The 27,598-nt window shown below is 45.8% G+C and overlaps 1 protein-coding gene and 1 long non-coding RNA gene across 12 annotated transcripts in view; one reads left to right on the plus strand and one right to left on the minus strand.

The window, feature by feature from the left end:
* LOC122569740 (potassium voltage-gated channel protein Shaker) overlaps positions 1-27,420 on the plus strand; it is a 183,327-nt gene extending 155,907 nt beyond the window's left edge. For 9 of the 11 annotated variants that reach the window (XM_043731261.1, XM_043731262.1, XM_043731264.1 and 6 more), the window contains 7 exons: positions 9,423-9,546; positions 13,764-14,029; positions 15,139-15,782; positions 17,312-17,441; positions 22,419-22,600; positions 23,532-23,705; positions 23,969-27,420. In XM_043731261.1, coding sequence (XP_043587196.1) covers positions 9,423-9,546; positions 13,764-14,029; positions 15,139-15,782; positions 17,312-17,441; positions 22,419-22,600; positions 23,532-23,698 — 1,513 coding nt within the window. In that variant the 3' untranslated portion in view covers positions 23,699-23,705; positions 23,969-27,420. Of the gene's footprint in view, positions 1-9,422; positions 9,547-13,763; positions 14,030-15,138; positions 15,783-17,121; positions 17,252-17,311; positions 17,449-22,418; positions 22,601-23,531; positions 23,706-23,968 lie in introns of those variants that run through there. The other 2 variants (XM_043731260.1, XR_006317559.1) reach the window with 2 other exon arrangements.
* On the minus strand, positions 17,458-22,545 carry LOC122569742. The gene is made up of 3 exons (XR_006317561.1): positions 22,307-22,545; positions 20,824-20,948; positions 17,458-20,737 (listed from the first exon to the last, which is right to left on the minus strand). It is a non-coding gene; the product is annotated as an uncharacterized LOC122569742 (long non-coding RNA).
* Positions 27,421-27,598: the final 178 nt, after the last annotated feature.

Consider the following 27,598-nt stretch of genomic DNA (forward strand, 5'->3'; position numbering starts at 1 on the left):
TTCGCCGTAACGTCCGTCACGCTTGCGTGTTCCTCTGCTGAAAAACGTCCGCCACGTTTGTCAGCATCTCCTTCTTCGGATATATAATTGTAGCAGCGAATGCACGCTTTAATATCGAGGACGCTTGTATTCTATTTTTGCTCGGAACGATAGGGTAGCTGTTTACCAGCCAATGAGTAAACGAAGGAGAGCGCTTCCGCACTTGGAACGCACATCACGCGTACATTTTCTCAAAGAAACGCATTATAATTGGATGCAGCAATGGCGACAGCTTCTCTGAACGCCCGACCATAAATTCCTTAATATCAGTTCGCGTGCATCTAACACTTTCCGCGCTCCAAGGGGCACGACCATTCCGCAGGCAAACGTGCATTCCGTGTACGTCGTTCAACGTACGCAGCTTCTTTAACGTGGCCGTGAATCGCGATTCAGCGCGGCTCATTAATTGCCTGGGGCGTGCAGCGTATCAAACGAGAATCACGCAACATCCAGCTAAGAAAATAACGAGCGTTTACATAAGACGGCCATTCGGAACGACCGTGGCGGCCTGCAGCGGGAGAAACTATCGACGCTTCCGATGACCGGCAATTACGCGCCACCCTATTTTCGCGGACGAGGTGTCCGTCGATCTTCCTCGTCCATCCGCCACTAAAATATTACCCACTAACTTCTTCATTTTTTAATCTTCCAAGCACTGAAATTCAGATTTTCGTCTTAAAGATCGCGACAGTATCGAACTCGTCTAAAACGTTCAGCGAAAGCCTCGCTGTGTTTAACACGTTACCGACCGGTTCTAGCGGTTTCTAGCGGTTTCTAGCGGTTCAACAGCATACGCACGTCCGATCGGTAGCTCAGGCGCAGATTCTCCCTGGCGCTGGCTTCGTTTCAGTTTATACTTTCCAATACCATCCTTTTCGTTCATCGCGAACGGTAAGTTTTTCAAATTCGTATAAAACTGTGGGAGTTTATAAAGCAACACAACTGACGCAACTGAGCAAAGTACCTTAGTACTAAATAACAAATTACTGCTCAAATAATGAGAAAGATTGTCGGCGACAAAAATCCGATTAATTGGATATCGGTCGATAAAATGTTAACCGCGTTGGTAAAGTGTGAACTGTGTCGCGATGTTTGGTAGCTCGTCGCGAGTCATATCAGGGTTTCCTCTCCTAATTACTTTTTCTCTTTCGAATAATCCTAAACCACCTGCATAAACGAAAAAACGAGCAGCGCGATCGCGTCGATCGGCATTTCTCGCAAATAAACGAACGAAGCGCTATCGCGTTGCATGGCACAATTCGACACGAATTCTTGAAAACCCCTGCCACTAAAACGGTCAATCTTCTTCGTCAGTCGATGTCTCTGTCGCTTGTCGTTTCCCTCTCATCCGGATATCTTTACCGACAGGCGTCCTAGGAAAACATCCTGCGGCATAGTCGGCACTCGCGGTCCAACGCCACCAATTTTGCCTATCACTGTCCAATTTACAGCGACTCGACAATATTCCTGATGCTCCGTACGTTGTGTAATGGTAACGTTCGATGCCTATTAAGGCGGACTGCAGTCACCGGCAGAAGACAAACGTCAGACGTGTCAGCGTGTAATTGATAATACCTGAGCCGACCATCACCTTCAGCCGCAAGTTAATTCTATTTGCGGCGTCCGTCTGCAAGTACGCGGATTCGCTCGGAGAAAGCTTGAGAACTTGCGTTTTCACGGGACGAGCTTTTTCTTCTTTAAAGTTTTACATTTTAAATAATTTTCTTAATAAACCATTTTCGTATTACTTTTATAACAATTCAATGGTTTTATTACTTCCTGTGCAATATCTTTTCAAATACCTACGACGATCCTTCGCAAGTAGTCAAATAAGCGTCACACGAATACGGGTGACACATCCGTATCAGAAACTCTCCTGTCACCCGAATATGGGTGACACGTGCAATTTCGTAGGTACGCTGTAGCTTTGCAATGGAAGCTAGGCCAATGGTTATCGAGGCTGGTTTTTAGAATTTTTCCGCTCGACCTATGCCAAACCGTGTCCGAATTGCGACTCTCGCGAATGTCTCGTCGGTTTTCATAGGAAATCTGTCTGTTGATTTCCATAAAATCAGAGTGTATGCTATTATTAGGTTGACAACTAAATGATTGCGGATTTTGTCATTACCACCTAATGAGTTGCCGACCGAAGAAATGGAGGAAGTCGGAGCGACATTGATTTACTCGGAGAATTTCTTCTCAGATCTTCAACAGACCTGAAACGAAACTACGCTTCCGTGGAAAGAAAGCGCTTTCAGGTATCTCACAGTCGATGATTTCCTGAGGCATTTGTAGCCTAACAATTGTACTGGTTTTCACGGCGAGTAAAGAAAGGCCACGTTGTAACGTTATTACGTCGGACAAAAAGCTGCAGAAAGTCGGACAAATATGAGAAGCCGATTCTCCGTTTCGCTACGATGCTCGTTGATAAAAGCCGTGTAAGAAGAATCCGGACTTTCGTCGTTTCTCATTTCGCCGGATGCCAACAGACCCGTGTTCCACGTAATCCAACACGCTGCCGCGGGGTCATTGCTGATTCGCCCGCTGATTCCAGCGTCTGCGACAAAAAGTAGAATATCAGTTGGCAAAAGTAGAATCTCCGTGGATTAACTTGGCCGTGTTGTCGTCACACCGTTCGAACTCGCAAGCAGAAACGATGGAAGAGAATTGGCCGATGTAACAGGCCGAAACGATCTACGTAAAACGTATGGCAGTTAGGTGGATCGTATGCCGTGTGTTTATCATGCGACTTTTGCCCCGGTTAGGCTAACGAACAGAATCGTTACTCGCCTCGATAGCTGGCCTATTCCGAAAGATACTATTCCGCTCGTAATTTTGAAATAGAATTCTTGTATCGTGGAGAGGATCAAGGGCAATTCGACCGTATTTCCGATCGACTGACCGCGGCCAATCTTTCATTGGCGTTGGCGAGATCGCGTAGTTACGTGTAGTGCAACATCTAATTAAGTGTTTGTTGGATCGATGGTGTGGAGTATGAGTGCGAAGTAAGAAACTGATAGGACTTCGGAATCTCGAAGAACATCGAAACTATCACAAATCCGCTCAGCTGTAATTTAATTTTTCCATCGGCCATCGTGTCATTTTAAATGACAGCGCTAGAGCTGCCACGTTTCAGAATCTTTCAGACAGACGTTCGATGTAATTTCGAGAACAAAGTGTAGCCGGGTTCGGGATGGCTACGTCGTGTTGTTTGTTTAATATCGCCGTGCGAATTGTTGCGAAAAGTAACTCTTTATCGGTCGTGTATCTTCGGAACGATGTTTTCCTTTCAGTTTCGAAGATAGAAACGTTTATGGCACCTTGGCGGTTATACCGCGTGGCCTGCCTTTCAAATACAAAACACGCGTCAACAAACACGCGGAGCTTCGCTCGTTAAATATCGTGCTATTTCTGACCAACCGATCGCACCTCGTTCGTACGACGAGTTGCGTCTAAAAACGGTTCTATCCAGTCACACGTATCCGAGTAAACGGACGAAAATATAAAAGGCGAGGACCCCGAGTGACGTCTCGACATTTAGAAGCTTTAAATCCACCTAGTGAAACTAGCTGGATTTCCTCCAGCCGAGCAGGATCCAGTCGTACGCAAACATATCGCATTTCGAAACACAACAATGCTGCAGAAAATAAAACAAACTTGCCAACGTTCCGTGCTCTTTCGATTTTCACGAGCTGTGTTTCTATTAATGCCGAGGCTTCCGGATGCGAGGCTTGTCCACTTGAAATATACCTGCAACGTTTCGCCAGATGTTCCGCCACTGACGCCTGTTTTCACGACCTGCTCATCTACATTACGTAGTTTCTGCTTTCGTCGCGGATAAATGATAGCCGACCGACCACCGTTTCGGATCGGAAGGGCGCGTTACGCGTGCAGTTGCAGAGTCTTCAATCCGCAGGATCGTCGTGTAACATTCATCGAGCTTGGCAACTAAGTGATTGCGGATTTCGTCATTAGGTAGTAACGACAAAACCCGCAATCACTTAGTTGCCAAACCCAATAGTTTGCTCCGATCAACTTTCTAACGCGCGGTTTAATCAACGTCGTATAATTCCATTTAACGTCTAACGAGCGTGTAAATCTTTTTTTCTCTCCGACGAGCGTGATTTGTGGGTGGACGCGATCGGAAAACGAGGAAACGTGCGATTAACTTTGCGATACGAAGGCAACAGAAACAAATTGCAATTTTCACGGGGACAGAATGCGCATCGCGCAGCCGATCGTGAAACGAGGACGGTGCGTGTGTCTGTTAATTAGCGATGTGCCGTTCATATTCTCGTGGTGGGACGTGGTGTCGTTGCACGCGCGCTTCTGCTCGCTGGACAACGACAGAGCACATGTTTTCTGGGTCACGGTACAAGACGTCCGACTCGTTATTTCCGCGAAGCGACGCGCTATTTTCAGTCGCTCTTCGGATACGTGGGCTTCGAAACGAGTCCTTTTTCCCGCTGTCTCTCCCCCCTCTCTCTTTCTCTCTCTCGCTCGCTCGTCCCCATTGACGACTGGAAATAAACTGTTCTTCGCGACGCTGACAATGCGAATGGGTTTTCATTCAACCCGGTGCACTCTTCCTTGTTGCTGCATCTTAACGGAAATACGATCCGGTGGATGGAAAAGGGCACGATGAATACGGTTGTTCCCCCAATTAGGGAACATCAAAGTTGAGAATATTAATTGCAGTCCCTTCGAGTGCTTGTTAATTGACTTCTATGGACGATCGTCTGGCAGGAACAATAGCATTGTAACAACGCGGACAACAATGATTCGCCGAGCTAGATTTTTATTTTTATTTTTGTCTCGGTTGATCCACCGCTCGGTAGAATGCGTTCATTGTGCTGCGTATACGCGCTGCGTATTAACGAGCGGATCCGAATTAATCCTTTCAGCAAAATATATCTCCACATCGCGTGAAAAGCGTATACTATAAAATTCTTCGAACGTCGTGCTGAACAGGTTTCACAGTGTCGAAACGATTACGGTTACTTTGCGAATTTATCACGTTCCGTGTAATAGCGGAGACACGACAGTGGAGACAGGGACGCTTTTTAATGAAAATCCTATCGATAGGCGTAGAATCGCGAAAATAGAAAATTCGTTGTCGACAGGAAGAGTCGCGTAACCATAAATCGAGTGACATAGCTCCGATCGCATGACCAACACGGCGTATCAGTTTTAATTGTTCGCGGGGAATTGAAGTAATTCGATAAGAAAATGAAATTGCAAGCAACGCTACAACGTTCATTCACTGGTTTTCGATTTCCAAAGGATCAGCTGACGTGAACGGACTAAATGTTTTTTCGGTCGGTTCTGGTAACCGAAGAACGAGAGGAAACACGTGCTCGTGGATGCATCGTGGCGGCACGGCGTATCTATTTTTGCGACACATCAAGCTATTCTCAGTTACGCTCCGACTGCACAGAGTGCATCGACTGTCATCGGTGCTCTAGGAATAAACCATATCTATCGCAATGAACTAATTCGTACGTTACATGTGCGGCTCTATATTTTCTTCTGTGTTGCGTGGAACCGCAACGTCAAGTTTCCCCTCCACTTACATCATCGACAAACTTTGATAAATAGTTGGCCGTAGTGGCAGGTAATTAAACGACAAAATTGAAATATTGATTTTTATGCGGCCGCAGGCCGAATGTATCGTCATATCGATCGCCACTACGAGGCTTTTCCTTTTTTATTCGAGGAAACGTTCGTGTTTTGTGTCTCATCATTGCCGTGTAATCAGAGCAGTGTCAGGATCGAGCGTCTGACGCTAATAGACTCAATCTACCCGCGAAACCATCCACGCTACGCAGTGTATTGCTTGTCCGAAAAGTTTCTTTCGTTTTATGAGGAAATAACAGACGCACAACGTTTTTTGTTTTATGTCGAATCGCGTACGATAGATTTTGTTCTGTTGAGATAAACACCGCGACATTTCACAGACTTGGTTTCACGTTTGTCTGAGGCTGCATTGTTGTAAAAAACACGTTTGCGAAAGAGAGATACTTTCCGGACAACCTGATACATTTGTTTTCTTTGTATATAAAGGTTGAAGTTGTTTCTTATAGAAATTGCCGAAAGGAAGGTACATCGTTCTAAAAAAACACGTTTGCAAAAGAAAGACACTTTGCGAACAACCTAATACATTTGTTTTCTCTGTATATAAAAGTTGAAGTTGTTTCTTATAGAAATTGCCGAAAGAAAGGTGCATCGTTCTAAAAAACACGTTTGCGAAAGAAAGACACTTCCCGGACAATCTAATTTGTTTTTTTATACATAAAAGTTGAAGTTGTTTCTTGTAGAAAATGCCGAAAGGAAGGTGCATTGTTATAAACAACACGTTTGCGAAAGAAAGACACTTCCCGGACAATCTAATTTGTTTTTTTATACATAAAAGTTGAAGTTGTTTCTTGTAAAAAACGCCGAAAGGAAGGTGCATCGTTATAAAAAGCACGTTTTCAAAGGAAAGACATTTTCCGGAGAACTTAATACATTTGTCTTTTCATACACATAAAAGTTGAAGTTGTTTTTTGTAGAAAATGCTGAAAGGAAGGTGCATCGTTGTAAAAAGCAAGTTTTCAAAGGAAAGACATTTACCAGACAACCTAATACATTTGTTTTCTTTGTATATAAAAGTTGAAGTTGTTTCTTATAGAAATTGCCGAAAGGAAGGTGCATCATTCTAAAAAACACATTTGCGAAAGAAAGACACTTCCCGGACAATCTAATTTGTTTTTTTATACATAAAAGTTGAAGTTGTTTCTTGTAAAAAACGCCGAAAGGAAGGTGCATCGTTGTAAAAAGCACGTTTTCAAAGGAAAGACATTTTCCAGACAACTTATTACATTTGTCTTTTTTTATATACAAAGTTGAAGTTGTTTCTTGTAGAAAATGCCGAAAGGAAGGTGCATCGTTGTAAAAGGCACGTTTTCAAAGGAAAGACATTTTCCAGACAACTTATTACATTTGTCTTTTTTTATATACAAAGTTGAAGTTGTTTCTTGTAGAAAATGCCAAAAGGAAGGTGCATTGTTGTAAACAACACGTTTGCGAAAGAAACACACTTTCTAGACAACCTAACGTATAGATTCGCGTCTTTATGCACGTCTCACCTGATAACTAATATTTTCTATATTTTACACGACGTATGTTACGTGTGGTACAGTTTGTAAAATTCGCATCTCTCAACTCGTAACTACGTTGCGTTTCGAGAAGTTACGTAGACAGTGGCGAGAAAATCGTATTTTAATGGAATACTTGTGGTTCCAGCGAGATAGTTAACCGGAAATTGTGTAAACTTACCGGCTTGATATTCATGCAAATGGATTTCTTGGTCGAATCTCCTCATCGAAGAAATATTCACGTCGATCTCGATGAGGAGACAGCTAGGCGATACCGTGGATAGAAAACGTGGAACACTTGGAGGAAAGCGGCTTTGAGGAGGAATTTACGAAAGGTCCGCGAACAGCATCTGGCATCGTGCAGCGACCGCAGCTAACTAACAAAGCGCTTTCAACCCGGAAAATTCGTCCGACCAAGCTCTCCTTTGTTCGGCGTGGCGCGATGCCCGTAGACGATTCATTACTCGGAGAATCGTTGCGTTTCCTCAGCTAATCTGTCCTTTATCTCGCGCCGGAATCGCTGCCGACCTACGACGAGTAGTGCGACTAAGAAACATTTGTCTCCGAGCACAATGCTCGCCTGTGGCGAGCGATAAGAACACCGCCATCGTCTTCGAGAACTCATCCGTGACGCGATAACAATTAAACAAGTTAGTTTAACACCAACGCTGTTCCGTGAATGTGGCAATGAAAAAAAAAACGGAGAATTCAAATGCAACGAAACGATTTAAAGCAGAACACATTTCGAAGGAAAAAGAGGTGCGCAACAGCGAGAAGAATGTCGGGAATCGACCCAGGACCATCGCGACCCCGCCAAGTGGAGCGTGGAGATGCTGTTTGGCGGCACATCTCGCTCGTACTTTTCGTTTTCTTTCGCTCTTTTTCTTCTCGCGCTTTCCCACTTTGCTCGTGCAACACCTCGACGCCGCCTCTTCACCATTCTCGCTCCCTTTCCACAAGGAAATTCAGCGAAAGCTCGGTGATTCTTTTCCGAAACGTTCGGTCGTTTCGCTTACATCGCCACGTTCGTTTCAATTTAATCGCAGCGACGTATATAGCATTCTCTTGCGATGGTTGTGCGAATGCAACAAGACAAGTGCGATCTGCTCGATGCTACGAAAGCTACGTAGAATTTCGTACGAAGCCGTAGATCGAGCCGTAAGCTTCACGATATCTTTACATTTTTATTTCATCCGAATGGAAGATGGTTCGTTGGAAAGAGGAAAATTTCCAGCCAAAGGTTTCCAGATGATCTTTTGTAATCGTATAATCAATAATCATCTGTGAAGCATCGTATCATCGAAGACCTCCGTGGAAGCAACGAAATAAGGAAACGCGATCGCTGTTTTCGAAGCTCGACAGAGACTTAACTTTGAACGAGGTAACCGAGCCACATGGAACTTCGCTTGCGAAAGAATATTCGCCACACCTGTGCTGGAGTGAACGACTGAGAAACAATGATTCTCGAGTAACGCGGATTCTTGGCTAGCAGCCTGACACTCGTTATTTCAATTGCTCCTGGGCGAGTGTCGATTAAGATTTGCGTAACCAACTGGCGTGTTGCCTGTCGCACGGTAATCGGCCCTCGAACTTCCTCTCGAAATGGATCCGCAGCTTTCTTCCACGGCGTGGGTCACGCGAACTTCTTCCGAGAAAAGACGGTGAACTCGACGATCCGATTTATGGGGAAAAAATTCCCCACGTCGTGTCAACGTTCCCTGGAACATCGCGTGAACCCGTAAGCGTAGTCGTTCGAACTTCGTTCACCACTGCAATTCCGTGCGTCTCTCTCTCTCTCTCTCTCTCTCTGTCGGCGATCTGTCGAATCGCATTAGCCCTGGCTCTAGATTTTCCACTGCAGTAGACGGCTAATTAACGAACGTACGCCATCGATAGCCGATGTTACCGGCTTCCTGTGCTCTATGTCTGTGTGTCTATGTATTCCATTGATCCACTTTAGCGATCGAGTAGCTCGATCGGTGTTAATTCTTGATCGATCTGTCACTTTACCGATCTATCAAGCTATCGCAGTCTACTAGGCTGTCGACCTAGTGGCTTACCAGTCTAGTAGCTCATTAAGAGAATAGCTGGGTATAGGGGCTGTTAGCAGTGCAGAGGTAGCGCAACCTAGTTTTCGTTTGTACGTCTTATATACAAGCAGCGTGTTTCGTGTATGTACATATGTATTTATTATCGCTTGCCGTGATCCGCGGACACTTTAACCACGCGGTTGTCTTTGTTTTTCAGATCGCTGCCGAAACTCAGCAGCCAGGACGAGGATGGGCCGAACCCACACACCCAATACACAGGCGTCACGCAGTTCGAGCCCATACCGCACGATCATGACTTTTGCGAGAGGGTCGTCATTAACGTGAGCATCTTCACTCTCTTACTGACTCTTGTCCACCTTGTGGCGGCTGCACGTAGCACTCGCTTTCGATTCGACTCGGATTTCCCTCGGATACTCTGTTGCAATGTGTGTTACAATGTGAACGTCCGTCGCGTTTCCTTCGCGAAGATCAAAGGAATACCAGTGTACGAAAAAAGATGAGCAGAAACGACGGCAAACGTTCTTGTCGAGTAACGATTTGCATATTGGGCAGTTTCTTTTCCATTTTCCAATCGAATTAACACTTTGACTGCCACGTGGGCCATATACGACCCACGTATATTCAAGTTCTTACAATTGGAAAAATTGTATGAAAGTTGACAGTCAGGGCATTTTGAATATAACCGATAAATAGAAGGTACTTTTAAACAAAAAGTACCTCATTGAACGATTAAACATTTTTATTAGAACGTCAATAAAAAAAAATGAGAAGAAATGTTGCATCTAACGGTGCACTGTGCAAAACACTTTAAACATAAACGTGGCTCATCGATACAATCTGGACGATAGATGGTCACTTTTTTGGTCCGATTCTTAGCAATTTTTCATCCTAACTGTTTAACATCTTTTTTATACCACTCTCTGCAAAATTTTCCTGCCAGGTACGCTTGCCCTTCTTTCTTCTGCATTTCGGGTCGCGATTTTTGTCGAATAAGTATATTTGACGGCTCTGGTGAATGCCACTGTGTAAGGTGCGTTGCGAGTGCCATTCTAAAATCTGATACCTCGATTTTTGTTTTTGTTGCTGTTTATAGAGTATGATCGCGTTTGAAATTGATGTATTTGACGATAACTCTAAAGCTAATTTTATATACCACTCGAGGGTTCTTTTATGTGGTGTAGAATATTCTATCATTCGATCTGATAAATCTGCAGCACATTTTCCTCTGTTGTAATCTACCACTACCATTGGTTTATCAGAAACATAATTTTTTGCCGGACCTCTACCATTTCAGCCGAATGTTTCGTTGAAATCATAAAAATAATCACAATACTGTTTAGTAATATCTTCTACACGTTTCAACGATATATTCCGCACGTTTTGCTTACGACGAAATAACCAATGCGAATGGTTTGTTGAAATAAACGAAGCCTTGTTGTAATATGTCGCTATCAACAGTTACCAAGGCGCCACGGTGGTCACCCGTGACCACCAACGAGATAAACGGCCCATTGGGGAAGAATGTTGTCTTACATCATCAATCTATTATCATTTTGCCATTATATGCTTTGAATAATAAAAATACTTCCGTGGCGTCCTCAGCGAAACGCGTGATTTCGGCGTGGCAGTCAAAGTGTTAACTATCACAGCGACTGTGAAACGAGGTATAGAAGACGCGGCTGAAACTCCGAAGTCTCGAACGAACCGATCAAATTAATGTAAATTTTGTCGCGCTTTCTTCTGCGCTGTGTTTGCAACGTACAGTGACAAACGGCGCCAGTTACCTTTCTTCACGTTTCTTCCATTCACCGGTTTATCAGATAATTGCAGTCGAAATTCATAGCCTCGTAGCTACGAGCTGCAACTCAGCCTGAGAGAAAAATCTTGCCGCCCGTATCTGATCGCAATTGTCCGGAATAACGAAGTGTACTTGACGCGATATGTCAAAGGAAAGAAATAAAAGCGTAGAAGAGGGAGAAAGAACGAAAGAGAACGATGTAAATCGTTTCTCGATTCGCTTGCCGAGTAAACAATCGTCGTGATAGGATATATCGTTAGTTGCGATGTGATCGTTAACCAGCCAGCCCGGGCCGCATTCAGATCGATTTCCACGCGTTTTTCAGTCAACGACTGGCGCCGTTTGCTCGCTGCGCGTTCCTCCGTATACTTCTTTTCTTTTCGACTAGGCAAGATTATCCGAAGACACGAAGTGACCTACAGACCGTATTTTGGCAATCGTCCAAGTTCGTCTTGGAATCAGGGGCAATATAGTACCAAGGTCGTATTGTGTGAACGGAATTATCTGTCCTCGTGGATGACACGACTGCATTGCGCCAATTACAGTAAAACCGTTCGATCGTTGGTGGAAAAATTCGCCATGCCGATCGTTCACCGCCTCGTCCATTCCTTCCGTGTTTCTCGTCTCCTTATCGCGTGTTGCGATCGCGATTTGGCAGCGCGTGCGAAATTATGAAAACCGATTTATCGACTATTGCTCTTTGTTTCGTCGGGTGTTCTACGATCTTTGTTCTCTAAATTATCAGCAGACTGTGCATTGTGTCTTTACCGTTTGTTCAGCCTCGTCGGGTTTCGTTCCCGTCGCAACGTAATTGCAAATTGGAGACGCGTGCGGAGCACAGAAAACGATCGCCGTGAAAAATCGTGACCACTCACGGACGTTCGATAACGCGACTAAATATCGAACGGTGCAGTCGGTGGACGATGCACGCGCGTGTGTTCGCGGATCCAATCCAATTTCTGTTCTCGACGGGCCGCTCGTCATCCTGATGCACCGCGGTCCCGTCCTTTCAATCCAATCGCACGCTATCATCTTCAAAAAGACTAATTGCACTTTCGAAATAATAGATTTTTATGCCCCGCCTACACCCCCTACGCCCATACAACTTCCCTCCCTCGAATCTGTGTGTACCCGCGCAAATGCAACTCGCGATTCCATCGATAACGATAAAGCAGGTAAATTTCTCAGTCGATACAAAAGATCCTCGTTATCGAAATGAAAGGGAAATCACGGCAGCTTGTTTCCCTCGTTCGATCAGCGAAACTCGATATTTAACGAAACGTCTGTTCGTGCAATTTCAATATATCCGCGAGACACGCGCCTTTGCCTCGCCAGAAGCCAAGAGAACTATTGGCAACTAAGTGATTGCGGATTTTGTCAATACAACTTAATGACAAAATCCGCAATCACTTAGTTGCCAATCGTTGGACGAGTCGCGATCGTTGAACAGCGGCGGTAGAGCCGTGCACTGGCGACGCTGGTCTTTCGACCGACATTATCGATAAAGCTGGTCGTGCCGCGACAGTTATAACCGATACTTCTTCTTTTTCTTCTTAATCGTGCTAATGGCAGCACGCAATTAGCCTAGTTTCGTTTATTAGTTTTCCGCGGCGGCCAGCAGCATCGAAAGAAAGTGGTTGGTTTTTGAGCCAAAACAAATCAGCCGCACCCGAGCTGTCCTTTTCCCCCTCGTAATTGACATTACGTTGCCGCACACTGGATAACCGCGATCATCGTTGAATCGTAGTAGTATCGGCCGATCGTCACCGCAAACGCACTGCAAATCTTCTCGAAGAAGGTGTTTGAATCGCGTTAACGAGCAGTTTCTAGTTCGCCTCGTCCGGCGCTTCCAAGTTGTACGATTTCAAACAACCACTCGTCAAACGAAGCAAACTATTCCGAGAGGGTTCACTGACCCATCCTATCTATCTGCTCTCCTAACATTCTTCAAACACAGACTCCCACGCGAGCTGATCGCTCTCCGGGTTACTATAAATAGCTATGCACCGCGAAACTTATTCAAACTTTATTCAAGTTTAAGCGAAATCAGATGGATTTCGTTTCGTGTAGAAGACTAGCGAATTGCAATGGACAGGTTGGTAAGTTCGGTAAGCTGGTTAACACTTTACCGACCGTTAGCGGTTCAACAGCATACGCACGTCCGATCGGTAGCTCAGGCGCAGATTTTCCCTGGCGTCGCCACTGTTTCGGTTTAGACTCTCCAATGCCATTCTTTTCGTTCATCGCGAACGGTAAGTTTTTCAAATTGGTATAAAACTGTGGCAGCTTACGAAACAACGCAACTGACGCAACTGAGCAAGGTACCTTAGTACTAAATAACAAATTACTGCTCAAATAATGAGATACAAAGGATATAACCTAACAAACACGAAGATGGTATCCCGCCGGGGGTAGCCACCCATATGACAATCAAACAGCTAAAAAAGTCTACCAAATGTCCAAATTGAACAAATTGTGAATGTAAAGAATTAAATAAAAAAAAAAAAAGAAAATAATGAGAAAGATTGTCGGCGACAAAAAGCCGATTAATAGGCTATCAGTCGGTAAGCGTCGACGACGAAAAACCGATTAATCGGCTATCGGTCGATAAAGCGTAAAACTGGTCGGTAAGACGCGTCGTCGTAATTAGCAATGCACGAATGATGGAATGAGGATTACGGTTAGGGATAGACTGCGGTGTACCAGTGTACCAATAATCGATTTTGATGATCTCGACAGGTGAGCGGGCTACGGTTTGAGACGCAGCTGCGTACGCTGAACCAATTTCCGGACACGCTGCTTGGCGATCCGCATCGGCGGATCCGATACTTCGATCCGCTTCGCAACGAGTACTTCTTCGACCGGAATCGGCCCTCCTTTGACGCGATACTTTACTACTATCAGAGCGGTGGCAGGCTGCGTCGCCCGGTCAACGTTCCTCTCGATGTCTTCTCCGAGGAAATCAAGTTCTACGAGCTGGGCGAGCTGGCCACCAACAAGTTCAGGTACGAACCGATATCATTCTCATCGACCAGTAAACGATATATCATAAGGTAGCGTAATTCTAATAAAATGTTGTTCGAAATTGTGCAACTAAATGGTGTCTTGCCTAACAAGAAAGAAATATCTTTTAACACTAGAACTACCATACAGTCAAATTGACTGGTTTTACAATTTTATTTTAAAATTCCTACTTCGTGTTATATTTCTTTCCGCAATGATGTAATGACTTTCGCAACGATAACCGGAAAAATAATATAATGAATTTTATTTTGTTTTTTACGTATTCAAACTGAAAATAATTTTGTATCGAGGCTACTTATACCAATACCAGTCAAAATGTCTGGTTCTTGTCAAAGTGTAAAAGAATCCTGCAATCTGTTTGTCGATCCCCAATTGACCAGTTTCCGCGTTTTCTACAACTTTCCACGCGTTTTTTAAATTTTTACTGCGTATCATTCGATACGACGATATCAGTTATCAGGAAAATTCCGGATCGATCGCTGGATCGCTAGATGCTAACACTAGAAATACCACAGCAGTGATTCTACAATTTTATAAATTATATCATGGTCGCAAATGGATTAATAATACCAAAAATGTACTACGTAACATGGAATTGCTTCTGTAAGAAAGTAATAACTCAATAAATATACAAATGTTCTATTATTACGTATTTTTTAAAGACCAGTCATTTTCACTGGTTTTGGTAGAAATAGCTTCGCGTTAAATATCAGTGGTTCTAGCGTTAAATGATAGCGCGTATATTCTCTACAAGATGAAACGCAATAATTACAAAATAAAAACATCAAAGTTGCAAGATTGTCGAATAATCCGCGTTCAAGAGCGAAGCAAGTTCAGCTTTGCTCGAAGATGTCTCGCTAGCCGAACTTCGTCACCTTTTCGGTTAGAAAAACAAAAAGAAAAGAGGACAGTTGTTCGTTCTCATTCAGTGCGTTTCATCTTCCGTGGCAAGACAAGAAGTAACATACGTAGTAAACGTACGCGTGTGCTTGAAGGCGCACCATTAAACGATTACGTTTACGCGTGCAACCATAAACGTTAGACATGCGAGCGAGCAGACTGCGAAAGATAATGTTGATGAAATGAACAGGGAGGACGAGGGGTTCATCAAGGAAGAGGAGAAGCCGCTGCCGTCGCATGAGTTGCAGAGGAAGGTTTGGCTGTTGTTCGAGTACCCGGAAAGCTCGCAAGGCGCCCGGGTAGTCGCCATAATATCCGTGATCGTGATCCTCCTGTCGATCGTGATATTCTGCCTGGAGACCCTGCCGGAATTCAAGCACTACAAGGTCTTCAACACAACAACGAACGGCACGAAGATCGAGGAGGACGAAGTGCCGGACATTACCGACCCGTTCTTCCTAATAGAGACTATTTGTATCATCTGGTTCACGTTCGAGTTATCGGTGCGCTTCCTCGCCTGTCCAAATAAACTGAACTTCTTCCGTGACGTAATGAATTTCATCGATATCATCGCCATCATTCCGTATTTTATCACACTCGGTACTGTGATGGCCGAGGAGGAGGAGATGCCTGATGAACCAAAGGCGCCGGTAAGCCCGCAGGACAAGAGTACGAACCAGGCGATGTCCCTGGCGATACTCAGGGTGATCAGGCTCGTCAGGGTGTTCCGGATATTCAAGCTGTCCAGGCACAGTAAAGGCCTTCAGATCCTCGGTCGTACGCTCAAGGCCTCCATGAGGGAGCTCGGCTTGCTCATCTTTTTCCTCTTCATCGGTGAGTTTCCTTTTTCTTATCTTCTATCCTTTTACCATTCTCTGCATGTTTCTTTGCTTTGTCTCTTCGTTTACTAGACTTCTATAGGACACCAGCTCGGCAGCAGCAACCTATCGATTAAACGATTCTTACTCTTTTCGCAATTTCAAAAGATGCAGCTACTGAGTTGGCAACTAAGTGATTGCGGATTTTGTCATTAGGTGATATTGACAAAATCCGCAATCACTTAGTTACCGACCAACCAATACATCGTCGCTGGAACGTTTAGACGTCGGTTTCGATAGATCAGGATCGATGCTTGATCGAGCAACGGTTCACGATAGTCGTAGGCAAATAAAAATCATGCGTGGTTTTTTCAAGCGTATGGAGAGTTCTCAGCGACGATGTAGTGGTTCCCTCGCGTCGAACGTGTTTACGTAGTCCGTGGAAGTTTAGTCGATTTCCGAGCGTCCCAGCAACGACACAGCCGTTTATTTGCACGGTGGATTCTAAGAGCGTGAAATTGAGGGGCCGACCGGCAGCCAGAAATTTGCAATTTAATCGGCCGAATCTTCGATGCTTCTCGTCGCCGCGAAAATAACACGACGGTGGTCTGGTATCGGTGAAAAGTATCGTTTCGTCGAAAACCGGAAGCGTATTCTCCGAGGTTTTTCAGTTTCCGCTGACGAGGATTTCTGTGTGTTCGGAGGCTGGCCTGCCACCAGCAGATTTACAGACTCGTTCGCCTATCGATTCGTAATTCGGGTCCCGGAAGAATTCTAAACTCCATGCTCGTCGATTTTTCTAGAAACGTGTCGGTTTTCCTTAAGAGACGACAAACGGTTACGTAAGTTTTCGATATTCGTGGTCGCACGAATGCCGAAGATTCGCCGGCATTCGACGAGTCGTTGCCCGGATGTGTGGAAAGATTCGCGCCCAATGTTTGAGCGAGGGAACAGACGAATCCTTTGAAAGTGTATTGCTGCAGTCGGTGGAAGGCTGCGTGAAGATATCTTTAGGTAACGAAAAACGATGGCCGATCGTGGCGTATCTGCAAGAAGACTGGAAATCCAATCAACGTAATGGAAGCAGACCCATAAAGACGTGGATCTTGGTCGATTGAGCGGAAAAAGAGGAAAGTTGGAAGAGAATGGCGCGTGGCGTGGCAATCGATCCATCGGTTGATCGGTCGATGGATCGGTTCGTGTATGCAGGGTCGGTGAGGACGATACGAGAACACGAGAAGGAGTCACGGCAGTGGACGTAGACGCGGATGGAGAGGACTGCTAAACGGACTAAGAGCTAGAGGCCGGCAAAGTAGCGTGTCTTGAAGCGTCTGTTCCTCTTGTGTGCGTTCCAGGTGTGGTGCTGTTCTCGTCGGCGGTTTACTTCGCGGAGGCGGGCTCGCAAGACAGCTTCTTCAAATCGATACCGGACGCGTTCTGGTGGGCGGTGGTCACGATGACGACCGTGGGCTACGGGGACATGAGGTACAGAGCCACCGGGGGCGTTAAACCCACTGAACCGGTGTTTTCTTCCTTGCATTGCAGGTGTGGTGCTATTCTCATCGGCGGTATACTTCGCGGAGGCCGGCTCCGAGAATTCGTTCTTCAAGTCCATTCCGGACGCGTTCTGGTGGGCCGTTGTCACGATGACGACCGTGGGCTATGGTGACATGACGTATGATGTACTCACTTTCACTTAAGACTCTAGTTAATGCCCGCCAAACAAACGAACACATACTACTTACTCTCCTCCGATACTTTACTTAACTACTTTTAACTACTCGATTTATTCTTCTCCCTGTTACGTATTCCTTCTCAGCTTCTTCTTCCTTAAAGCACGTCCCTTCCATTCCACGTCCTACCCTTCTCAATCCTCTCACTCTGTTTGATCGCTTTCTTAGTTTTTCGTTTGAAATTTGTCAACCTACTTGGCGCTTGATAAACTTGAACACGCTAGTTTTCAGTCTTTTCGATTTTGACCACCGCATCTTTTCTTCACAGCTGCTCTAACTTCTCTCCATGCAATCGGAATGTTTTCATTCTCTTCCCCCCCCCCCCTCCCCCACTTATTCCTACATCGACAATCTTTTTTCTTATTTTTCTTCATCTTTTTCTCTCCTTTTTCTTCGTCGTCGTCTATTTCCTCCTCGTCGTCCGTTCGCTTTCTTCCCATCGTATTATCATAACGACGAATTCGAGATTCTCCCACGAACACGCTTCGTCTCAGGAGCAACGCAGCCACGGGAACATCTCGTTGTCTCATTTTCTCGAGAATCGTCTTAAAATACAGCCTCTTCCGATCATTCGCTCTACTAGAACACTTCATCCCTCGAGCGTGTTCGCGCTGATTCAGTCGCTCGCCCGGCTCTCCACTCCCTTTTTTCCCTCCTTCCGCCACGACGTTACCACTTCTCGTTATCACATAGCCGACGATCACTCGACTCGTCGTTCGTCGCCTCGGATCCTGCCGAAATTTCTGCTTCCCATTCGCGAAACCTTTGGGCGATCTCGTGGAAGAAAAAGATGAGAAGCGGCAGCTGCGAGTTGGAACGTCTATGGATCGAAGCGAGTGGCGCGCTTAACGCGCTCAAATTACCCTTTGCAAGAATAATTGAGGGCTGAAGAATGCGAGAAGGACGGTACTCGCGAGTCAAAGCGACGTTGCAAACTCGATTATACCGGAGAATCCGAGGGAAATGCTGTGATACAGTTTCCCTGCTCGTTCGGTTCCATTCTCCTCGCCATTCAGCCCGTCAAAGAATTTGTACGTTACATTTTATAGAACACGATCTGCTGACGATACGTACCAGCGTCATTCACCAGCCCTCCAAGGCTTCCGTCTCTTTATTTGCATCTGTTTCACGTTACCGATGATACAGATCGATAATTCATCCGACACGTATACCGTGTTGTTGCTTGCCGCTCTACTAGACGCCTGTCTTTTCCACTTGGTACTTGGAATATCAAACAGAGATGAAAAAATAATAGAAGAAACAAATGGCAACGCACTGGATCGCACGCAGCCCGCGATTATAGCATCGATAACGTAGATTCGTGGTTCACGGTAGACTCTCGAGGTTGAAGAGCGCCGGTCGAGAGAGGCTTGAGATCTGTGGTGTTGCGACCGAAGGGGCTTCTTCAGCAATTGCCTGCCGTAAATCAATAAGTGTCCTCGGGCAACCGGCCCGGTTCGTTTCTTGGAAACGCCCTCAGCCCAAAGGGCTGACAGATCGCGACGATTCGGATCTCGCAGCGATAAACGCGTTACGGCAGCGAAGGGTAGCGCGGCGTTTTCACCGGAAACGCTGGAGGCGGAGATCGGTACAACGCGTTCCAGGACAAGCGATTGGTTCGACCATTGGTTATATCGGGAATACGTATGAGCCGAGGATCGTGATTACATAGGACGTCTATTGTTCAACTATTACAGAGACTAGGTACGCTCGGTTCTTTACAAGTTGCAGTCTAAGGTTGAGCTAGTTGTACTTTGACGCTGACGGCGAGGTAGCCGGCACGTTTGTCCCATTGAAATTCAACAAATGGGAACGAAACCGAAGCGACTGCTGATTATTCTCGCATATAAATACCGTGTCTGCGTACAGGGTGTCCTATTTAGCATTGTCATTGCTGATGTTGCCTCGTTCGAGTGAAATTCAATTACATATTTCCGACCTAACGATTTCAGGGTTTATCGTTTCTTCTTTTATTTATTTTTTGACAACGCTAGGTTTATCAGAGCTGTCGTATCTGAAGCTGCGAATACAGCATATACGCAGATTCATTCGTAGATTCAGTTTCATTCGTGGCGAGAGGAACGTTAAATTCGCGCGATAAAAATAAAGTTCCAAATGTCTTCTCCTTTTCGAAAGGTACATCGTTATTTAGGGGAATGCAACTAGTAAATCTCTCTTTTCGCGTCGCTAATAACCGCACAGGTGCAATGAACGCGACGTGGAAACCTGTGTAAAAGAAGAAACTCGTTGGAAGCTTCATCCACCTAAACCGCTGACTATAGCTCAAGGCGATAAATACGCAGCGTTTGACGTTTCGCAGGTTGCACACCCTAAAACTATTTGTAGAAATGACAGCTAAAATATTCTTTACTTTGATCAAAGACCGCGTTGCACGTGGATCGGTGCGTTTGCCAAATCTGCGGAAGAATGCAAGCAAAGCAAAGTAACTCGATCGGCAAGCTCAACTTCCTGTCAAGGTGTAACTACGATGTTCAAAGGAAACTCCTGATATTTGAGTAGAGCACCCGGTATAAGAGCAGTGTTCGTCGTGCGCGGCACACGCAAGAGGCCCGTTCTAGTTTCCCATTGCGATACACGCATCGAGTTCGACTCCTTTGTCGAGACACCGGCGTCACTCGCTTCCTCTACGTTTCTACATCGAAGCTGGTTTCTCGCGTCCAACCAACTTGCTTCGTTGAGTGTTCCGCCCTCGGCTACGTCGCGTCTCGTTACGTCGATTCTCGCTTCCCATTACCGCGATTGATCGCAGTTTCTCGTTGAAACCCTTCGCCTGTTGCTACTTGCGCTCGCTCTACATCCCAAGGTATCGATATCGGCAGAAACGCGTGGCTCCATCTGTGTTTCGAAACCGAACCGATCTCGAAACCACGTTCTACGCTCTGACCAGACTTTCATAACAATTGACACTCCGACAATTCCAGTTTCCAGTTGGAGACACCAGGCAAGGCAGAGCTAACGTTCCAGCTCTTCTATCTCTTTTCTAACATTTGTCCCGAATTCCGATTTCCCGGATTATTCCCGATACATTCTCGATACGTTTTTGCATGGCTGTCCACGACCAAACATACTCCATGTTCTTTTCATCGTTACCAGCCCAGGAAGGTGAACGGTGTTGCTCCTTTTTAAGAAGTACTCTGTCTCTATTTTCGCTCACAACGCTATCATTATTGCTACTACCATCAGTCATGGATCACAAAGGCCCATAGTACAGTGACACCTGCATAAGAATGATTTGTTATTTTGCAACTAATTCGATATGATATTATATGACTCACTAAAACTAGAGATCACACTCGGACTTACCGAGGTCGCTGCCGTATGGACGTAGCTCGCACGAGACGCGAGCATCCGCGTGATTGCAATCGACGATTAGGCGACGCGACGTTTGACGGTGCGGCAACAGCCGCGGTCCGAAGAATTCGCATGCTCTGAAACAATAACGACTCGTGTACGATGGCTTTGAAAGAGAGAGAGAGAGAGAGAGAGAGAGAGAGAGAGAGAAAAGAAAGAAAAAAAGAAGAGAAAGAGAAGAAAGAGAAGACGAGAGGAAGATTCGTGGTAAAATGCATTCATCGGGTGAGCGTGAATGAGCGTGACGAGCGGCGAATTCTTCTTTACCGCCTTTCAGCTCGAACCGGTATTGTTCGCGTATATAGCGACAGTTATTCAATTAGACTCGGCCGCAAAGAATGCATCATTTCGCAGCCATAGATCAGCCGGCAATAACCGCGTCACTATGTTCTATAATCTGGTAATTGAGAGAGGAAAGCTTTTTATCGTTCTACCATTCAAACGATTAATTGGTATCTCGTTGGAATATTTTTGTCACACGTTAGAAAAGATAGCGTGCATAACAGACGCGTACGTGTGGTGTAGAATTTCAACGTCGTCGAAGATCGTAAACCCGATCGAAACAAAACTCTACTCGGACGCTTTTTTCCTTCCTTTCGTGTCCTTCTCTTTTTCTCTTTATCGCGTGGTAATCGAATAGTCGAACGGTAATTTCAAAATTTCGTTTCGTCGCTGGTTTGCCGAAGGATGCGGAACGTTCGAATACCACGAGGAGATCGAAGCGGCCGGCTCCCAATTCGACGAAACGCGGTCTGATCGTCGCTCGGCTCTTTACGTCTCCGATTCGACGCGATAATTATCTAGACACACGTTTACAGTGGTCCTCAGCCGCGTGTTATTACGGCCGCGTTCAAACGCAGAACGAGGTGGTGCGAGCATCTCGGCGGATGACGATGCAAACGATCGCGAAACTCTATCCGCATCTTCGAACTCGAGTTCGATTACAGACAATGTGTTTTACTCGACTGTTATGAGAGCGAAAGCATAGAGAACTGCATGCCGTACCGTTAGAAAATTCGATCGGATTTGAGCAACGGAATGGCATCGATGCTTGTTTGGAACGGTGCATCGGCACACGAAAGAAGAGCCTTTTCTTAGAAAGTCACGTTAGTCCCCTAGTCTAGCCTAGAGAGCCCGCTTCTTATTAGACACGCGAATCACTATAAGTATACACGGTTTTGCGGTTATGCAGCGTTCGACCAACGTACGCCGGTTTCATGTGGTTTGAGCAAGCAGCAAAGAACGCGAGGAAAGATACAAAAGAGCCGTGTAAAAGTGTAACGAACGAGAGGTCGATCGAACATTTTTCTTTCCGATCATGGCCAATGTCTATTTGCGACGCGGCAGAACGCACGCAGACGGTCCGTGTATATCTATAGGAGCCTCCAGTACCGCATAAGTAGCGCCACACTCGACTCGACACGGCAAAACTCACACAAGATAGAAACACCACACCTAGCACCGAGTTTCTAGATGAGGAACGAAGCTATCGACGTTCGAGCCAGTGGCTGGCCGCGAATAAAACTCTACGTTTGCCTCTGCTTCAGGCCCGTCGGAGTTTGGGGAAAAATTGTGGGCTCTCTGTGCGCGATCGCTGGTGTGTTGACAATCGCCCTGCCTGTCCCCGTCATCGTCTCCAACTTCAACTACTTCTACCATCGTGAGACTGACCAGGAAGAGATGCAGTCACAAAACTTCAATCACGTGACCAGCTGCCCGTATCTCCCTGGTACGAGCTTCCTATTTTATCCTCCGAGCAAATTTCCAGTCACATACTTTGCCGATATGATTTTCGTCTCTCAGGGAGCGTCTTTCGAACCGAGTCACAGAGACTAACTACACTATCGATCGATGGCTAGGCTGCACCGATTAATGTTACCGTGACGGCATTTGAATTTTAAAAGGGGGCGATCGTTCCCTGACAGCGCGACCTGACGTGTTATTTGTTAAGGCGGGTGTCGGTCACGAGACACGAAGGCTCCTAACGTTCTGTCGTGTGCAACAGATCTTTCTTTCGGTCTAATTTAATGGTTCACGTTCGTCGATTAGCGCAACGTACGTGCTGGTCGTGCATTCGATAACGCGATACCCTAACGATTCACGCGAAACGGTATTTAAAGAGAAAATCTGGAGTTGGTCGATTGCGAAGCGAAGCTGGCAAGATTTTTTATTTATATAATATTTCGTTGGCCGAAGAGATGGTTCGAGATCAATCGGTAAGCGCAGCGAGAAAGGACAGCGTTTGCTGGGAATACTCGGCCGTGGTTCTGCTTTCAAGTTGCCGGCAGGCCGACAAATCCCAGCGAAAGTCTGTACCGGTATCGCGTGTCTGCTTTATCGCTGATAGTTTACCGTGACTTTAATCCGCTTAGGAGCAAGCTCACTGGCCGGTAAATTTTTCGCGCCTTCGTCGACGAACGACGATTTGCCGAGATTCGTCTCGAGCACGTTGAACGCAAACGATGAAAGAGAAATTGATAGGTCGGGAAATAGCTCGGTCGACACTACAGCCAGCCGAGAACACACTTGAGCAGGATTATCTGGAAAGCACGCAGAGGCGATTTAAGCTCCACTTTCAGAGTTTACCCAGTGTTGGTGCAGCGGTTTTCGCAACTAGCGGAGGTTGCAACTCGTCGAACTGTATCTCATGTGTTTCGCAGGTCAACACTTGAAGAAGAGCTCGATGTCGGAATCGTCGTCGGAGATAATGGAGCTGGAAGAGGGCATACTGCTCACTCATCCCGAGGTTACGAAGAAGCCCAACTGCAACCCTCGCCATAATAACAATATTAATCCAGCCTGTATGAGCATCGAGACTGACGTCTGACTACTAGGTGGGTGCTTTGATCGATCATCGGTCGTGACAAACTTTCCGTCTCGTCCTACCGTTTGAGATTTCAATAACCATGTAACAGTCTGAAAAGTCTGATTTGAGAAAAAAAACACGATGGAACGGGTCACCATAAACGTTAGCCATAGTTCGCATATCCTGACGATACTTTCACGATATTTCGCGTTGCACGCTAGACGCGCTATCTACGATCGAAACGATTGGAAGGAGGATGAGAATATTAAAAGAAGGTTCGTGTGATTACAGTGAAGGAGACGGTGGCAACGTGGTGGCCAATGCTGGAACGGTTATCGAAAAACAGCTGCAGCTTGCTACGGTGCCTGACGTAGGCCTCCTTCACACGTCGTCGTAGTCGCGCTAGCTGCAAGCGCTAGCGATAGCGCGTGTACGCGTGCGCGCTGGCTGTTGGATTGCACGCGGCTGCGCATGCGCGCACGTGCGCGCCAACCCGCCGTCTGTCCATAGTCTGTCAATACGAGGGGTGCTTCCAATCCATTACCACGTGTCAACGAGAGATAAGAAAGGACGAGAAATAACGGAGAAATTCAACGACCAAGAATCGGCTGACTAATACGGGTGCCACGTAATTTCTTCCATCGGCGCAGCGCGAAAACCGAAGATACCCGTCGGCGGAACAAGAGAAAGATAAGAGAGAAACATGACAAGGCAAAGAGGGAAGAGAAAGGGAAAATGCGGAGGAACGAGTTTAAACGAGTATCTGCAGGCGTAACGATGAAAGTCCGAAAGAAGGGTGGAAAAGCGATAAACGAGGAAACTGATGGCGACAGTTTTGAGGAGGAATCGTGCGTGGAGAACGAGAGGACAGCCGTTTCGGAGGTGTTTACGATACACACGCACCCCGCGTAGGGACCTACGTGCTAATAAGGGGATGGAGCAGGATATTTCAGTCGCGCGTCCACTCCCCACACCACCGACTCCAGTGTTCAATACAAATGGTAACAAATAAATAAAAAGTAACAAATAAACGGTATAAATGAAACGAAGGGAAGAGAATTAAGTCGCGGCGGCTTCGCGAATTAAGAAAGAAAAAAGAAAAAAAGGAAAAAAAAAGAAAAAAAAATACATAAGAGAACGTGGTCGAGCCCTTGCCTCCTGCGATGTTCGCGTACGCGCCATGCCAGCATGGCGGATCGAAGGGGGATCGGCCGGCAACGAAACCAGGGGAATCGTACCAGATAATACTAATTAATTATATTATCGATGTAATTATATCGAGTACACGTAGGCGAAGGTACGCTAAACAAGCAGAACAAGTAAATAAATAAAAGATATTCGTTTTAATGATTATAACACTGCGCGAAAACGGACGAAGCCACGATCGAGCGGAAGAGGAGAACAAGACAGGGGAGAGAAGAACGGAAGGAAAATGGCGATGGTGCTCGCGGTGAGAGGACAGACTTTTGAAGACGATATCGGTAGGTGGTTGCACGGCGAGCAGCTAAGCAAACAAAGTGTGTTTCACAACGGAGAAACAGTATTTTTCACTGAGGACAAATATTCAAAGTACAGCGGCATTAAGTCGCACGTACTTCGATCCGAGAGACCGTTGGAATGCAATTCGTTTTTCGGAGCGTAACACTCTACTCGTACCTGCATACGGATAACACCGACACATACGCGAACATACACGCGCGCGTGCGCACATACACACACACACACACACACAAACACGCAGATATATACATGTACGAAGTTAGTAGCGCGACCACAAGCCACGTTTGTACAATTTCGGAGAATAGGCGTGCGTTGCTCTCGTTCAACCATTAAGTAGCCGTCGATCGTGCACGATTTACGGGCTAAGAGTAACAACACACAGATAACGCGGAATAACTGCGCCATATGAAGAGATTCGAACGGTGGGATCGTTTCAAGTTTTACGCTACATCGGTGGCCGCGCTTTCCAACGCGATTACATCAAATTGTCGTAGCATTTACAATGGAAAGATAGTTGCACCGATGTTCCTCTAAAGCTTGCGGCGAACGAATCGTTCACCTTCGTGCACGTTCGAGATGCGCGCGAATCGGAGAACGAGTCGACTAAAAAGCTTCGCGAACAATTATTTTCGTATGGGCGAATGAGGGATTCCGCTTTGTCGTAGGATGTCGGTGACGCGACGAGTTTGCGGAACCGATAGCTCGAAAAGATAGCGCTTGCACGAAGAAAAGCGACTAGCAATAGGTGGAAAGTTGCGACGAATGGCCGGAAACGTGTCTGCCGATGGTGCGTACTATCGTGTTCATGGTCCCGATCTCGCGACGAGTGTCACCAACTGTGAAGGGACAGAGAGAGAAAGTGGAGTAGTATCGAAAGCAGTATCACGCAGAGATTCAGTTTTAGCGAGGCTAATTCGCCAACATTTTGTAATCGAGTCGCGAATTCGATTTTGTGTTCAGATTAGGGAGCGGAGGAAAATAAAACACAAGACAGAGACAGGAGATAGTGGTAATTGCGCGTTAGTGGTTCAATTAAGGCCGATAATTTCCGGGTTTCGTTTCTTTTTCTGTCGCACACGCAGATTTGCCGACTCTCTCGTTTGCGTTCCGGCAAGCAAATTCGCTAAAAGTTCTTGCCCTTTCGATCGAGCGCGCAGCTGTAAAACATAGAATTATAGAACGGTGATAAAGTCCGTCGTTACACGTATATCGAATAGTTTCGATGAATGCCAAATTGCAAAGCAGTATTTCAAGTTATCTTTAAAAATATCGCTCCACTTACAAAACGAACAGACGATCGAAAGGGATGAAGAACGACGAGTAACGAGAATCTAATCTCGACGATCAAGATTATTTTCTCTTGCTGGCTTGTTTCGCCAATTATCTTGCAGTTACACGTGGGAAAAGTATAAAGCGATCAAGGGATTAAAGGACAGTCGCTAGGATAGGAATGCGCAAAAGAGAGGGAGAGAAATACAGCGGTGCGAGAGAAATCGTACAAATAGGAAGGAAATAGCGGGGCGAGTTGGTGAAAAACGAATTGATAGGCCAGTCGGTGCTCGATACGAAGCAACAACACTTTCCCTATCTCTTCGCTGTCGTCTCGATGTTTCGCCTCTTTCCCGGTGGAAAAAGCGCATCACAAAATCGCAAAGACTGCCATTTCACCATTCTCAGTAAAAACGAAATAAGAAGAAAAGAACATCGCGTAACGATATCCACGATTATTTCGAGAACATCGTCCATGCTCGAACATTTTCCGCTTAGATCGACCCTTCCAACTGCCGCGTCGTACAACGGGCCGTGTCCCTGTGACCGAACGATTCGAGAAACGGTCACGATTGTTTTTGTAAGTCGCGATAGAACCCGTCGATTCGTCAGAATCTGTCCGCTTTGAAGTCGCGCGGATACATTTACGTAAGTTCGCCGTTCAAGAAAACGTGACGTTTCGATGCCATTAGTGTCCGATTAAACGAAAGGACGAATCGAAAGGTTAATTTCGACGATTCTCTCTTTAGCGGAGAGTGGATTTCTCTCTACGTTAAAAAAAAAAAGGAAAACTCGGCTACCGTTGTACGTACCAGCTGACGGGGCGATATCGTTAATTCTAAACCGATAAACAAAGACATTTCTTCGAGAAGTCGGAACGCGACTCACACTTATCTCTACGGATAATCGACTACGATGAAGGAGGAAGTCTGACGTTGCAACACAAAAGTGAACACATTAGATGTAAATTAAAAGCTAACTAAAAAAAAAGAAAAAGGAAAGAATAATATATCGTAACGCGCGATCTATCAAAACAAAATGAACAAAGTAATAAGACGCAAGTAAGCAAAGAAAAAAAAATAAAAAGCGATTCCATTACTCGATTTATTAGATCTTAGATGCGAGTTTTACCGAGGAATATTTCATCTATCT

The sequence above is a fragment of the Bombus pyrosoma genome, linkage group LG7, assembly GCF_014825855.1.
Source record: "Bombus pyrosoma isolate SC7728 linkage group LG7, ASM1482585v1, whole genome shotgun sequence".
Classification (NCBI taxonomy): Eukaryota; Metazoa; Arthropoda; class Insecta; order Hymenoptera; family Apidae; genus Bombus; species Bombus pyrosoma.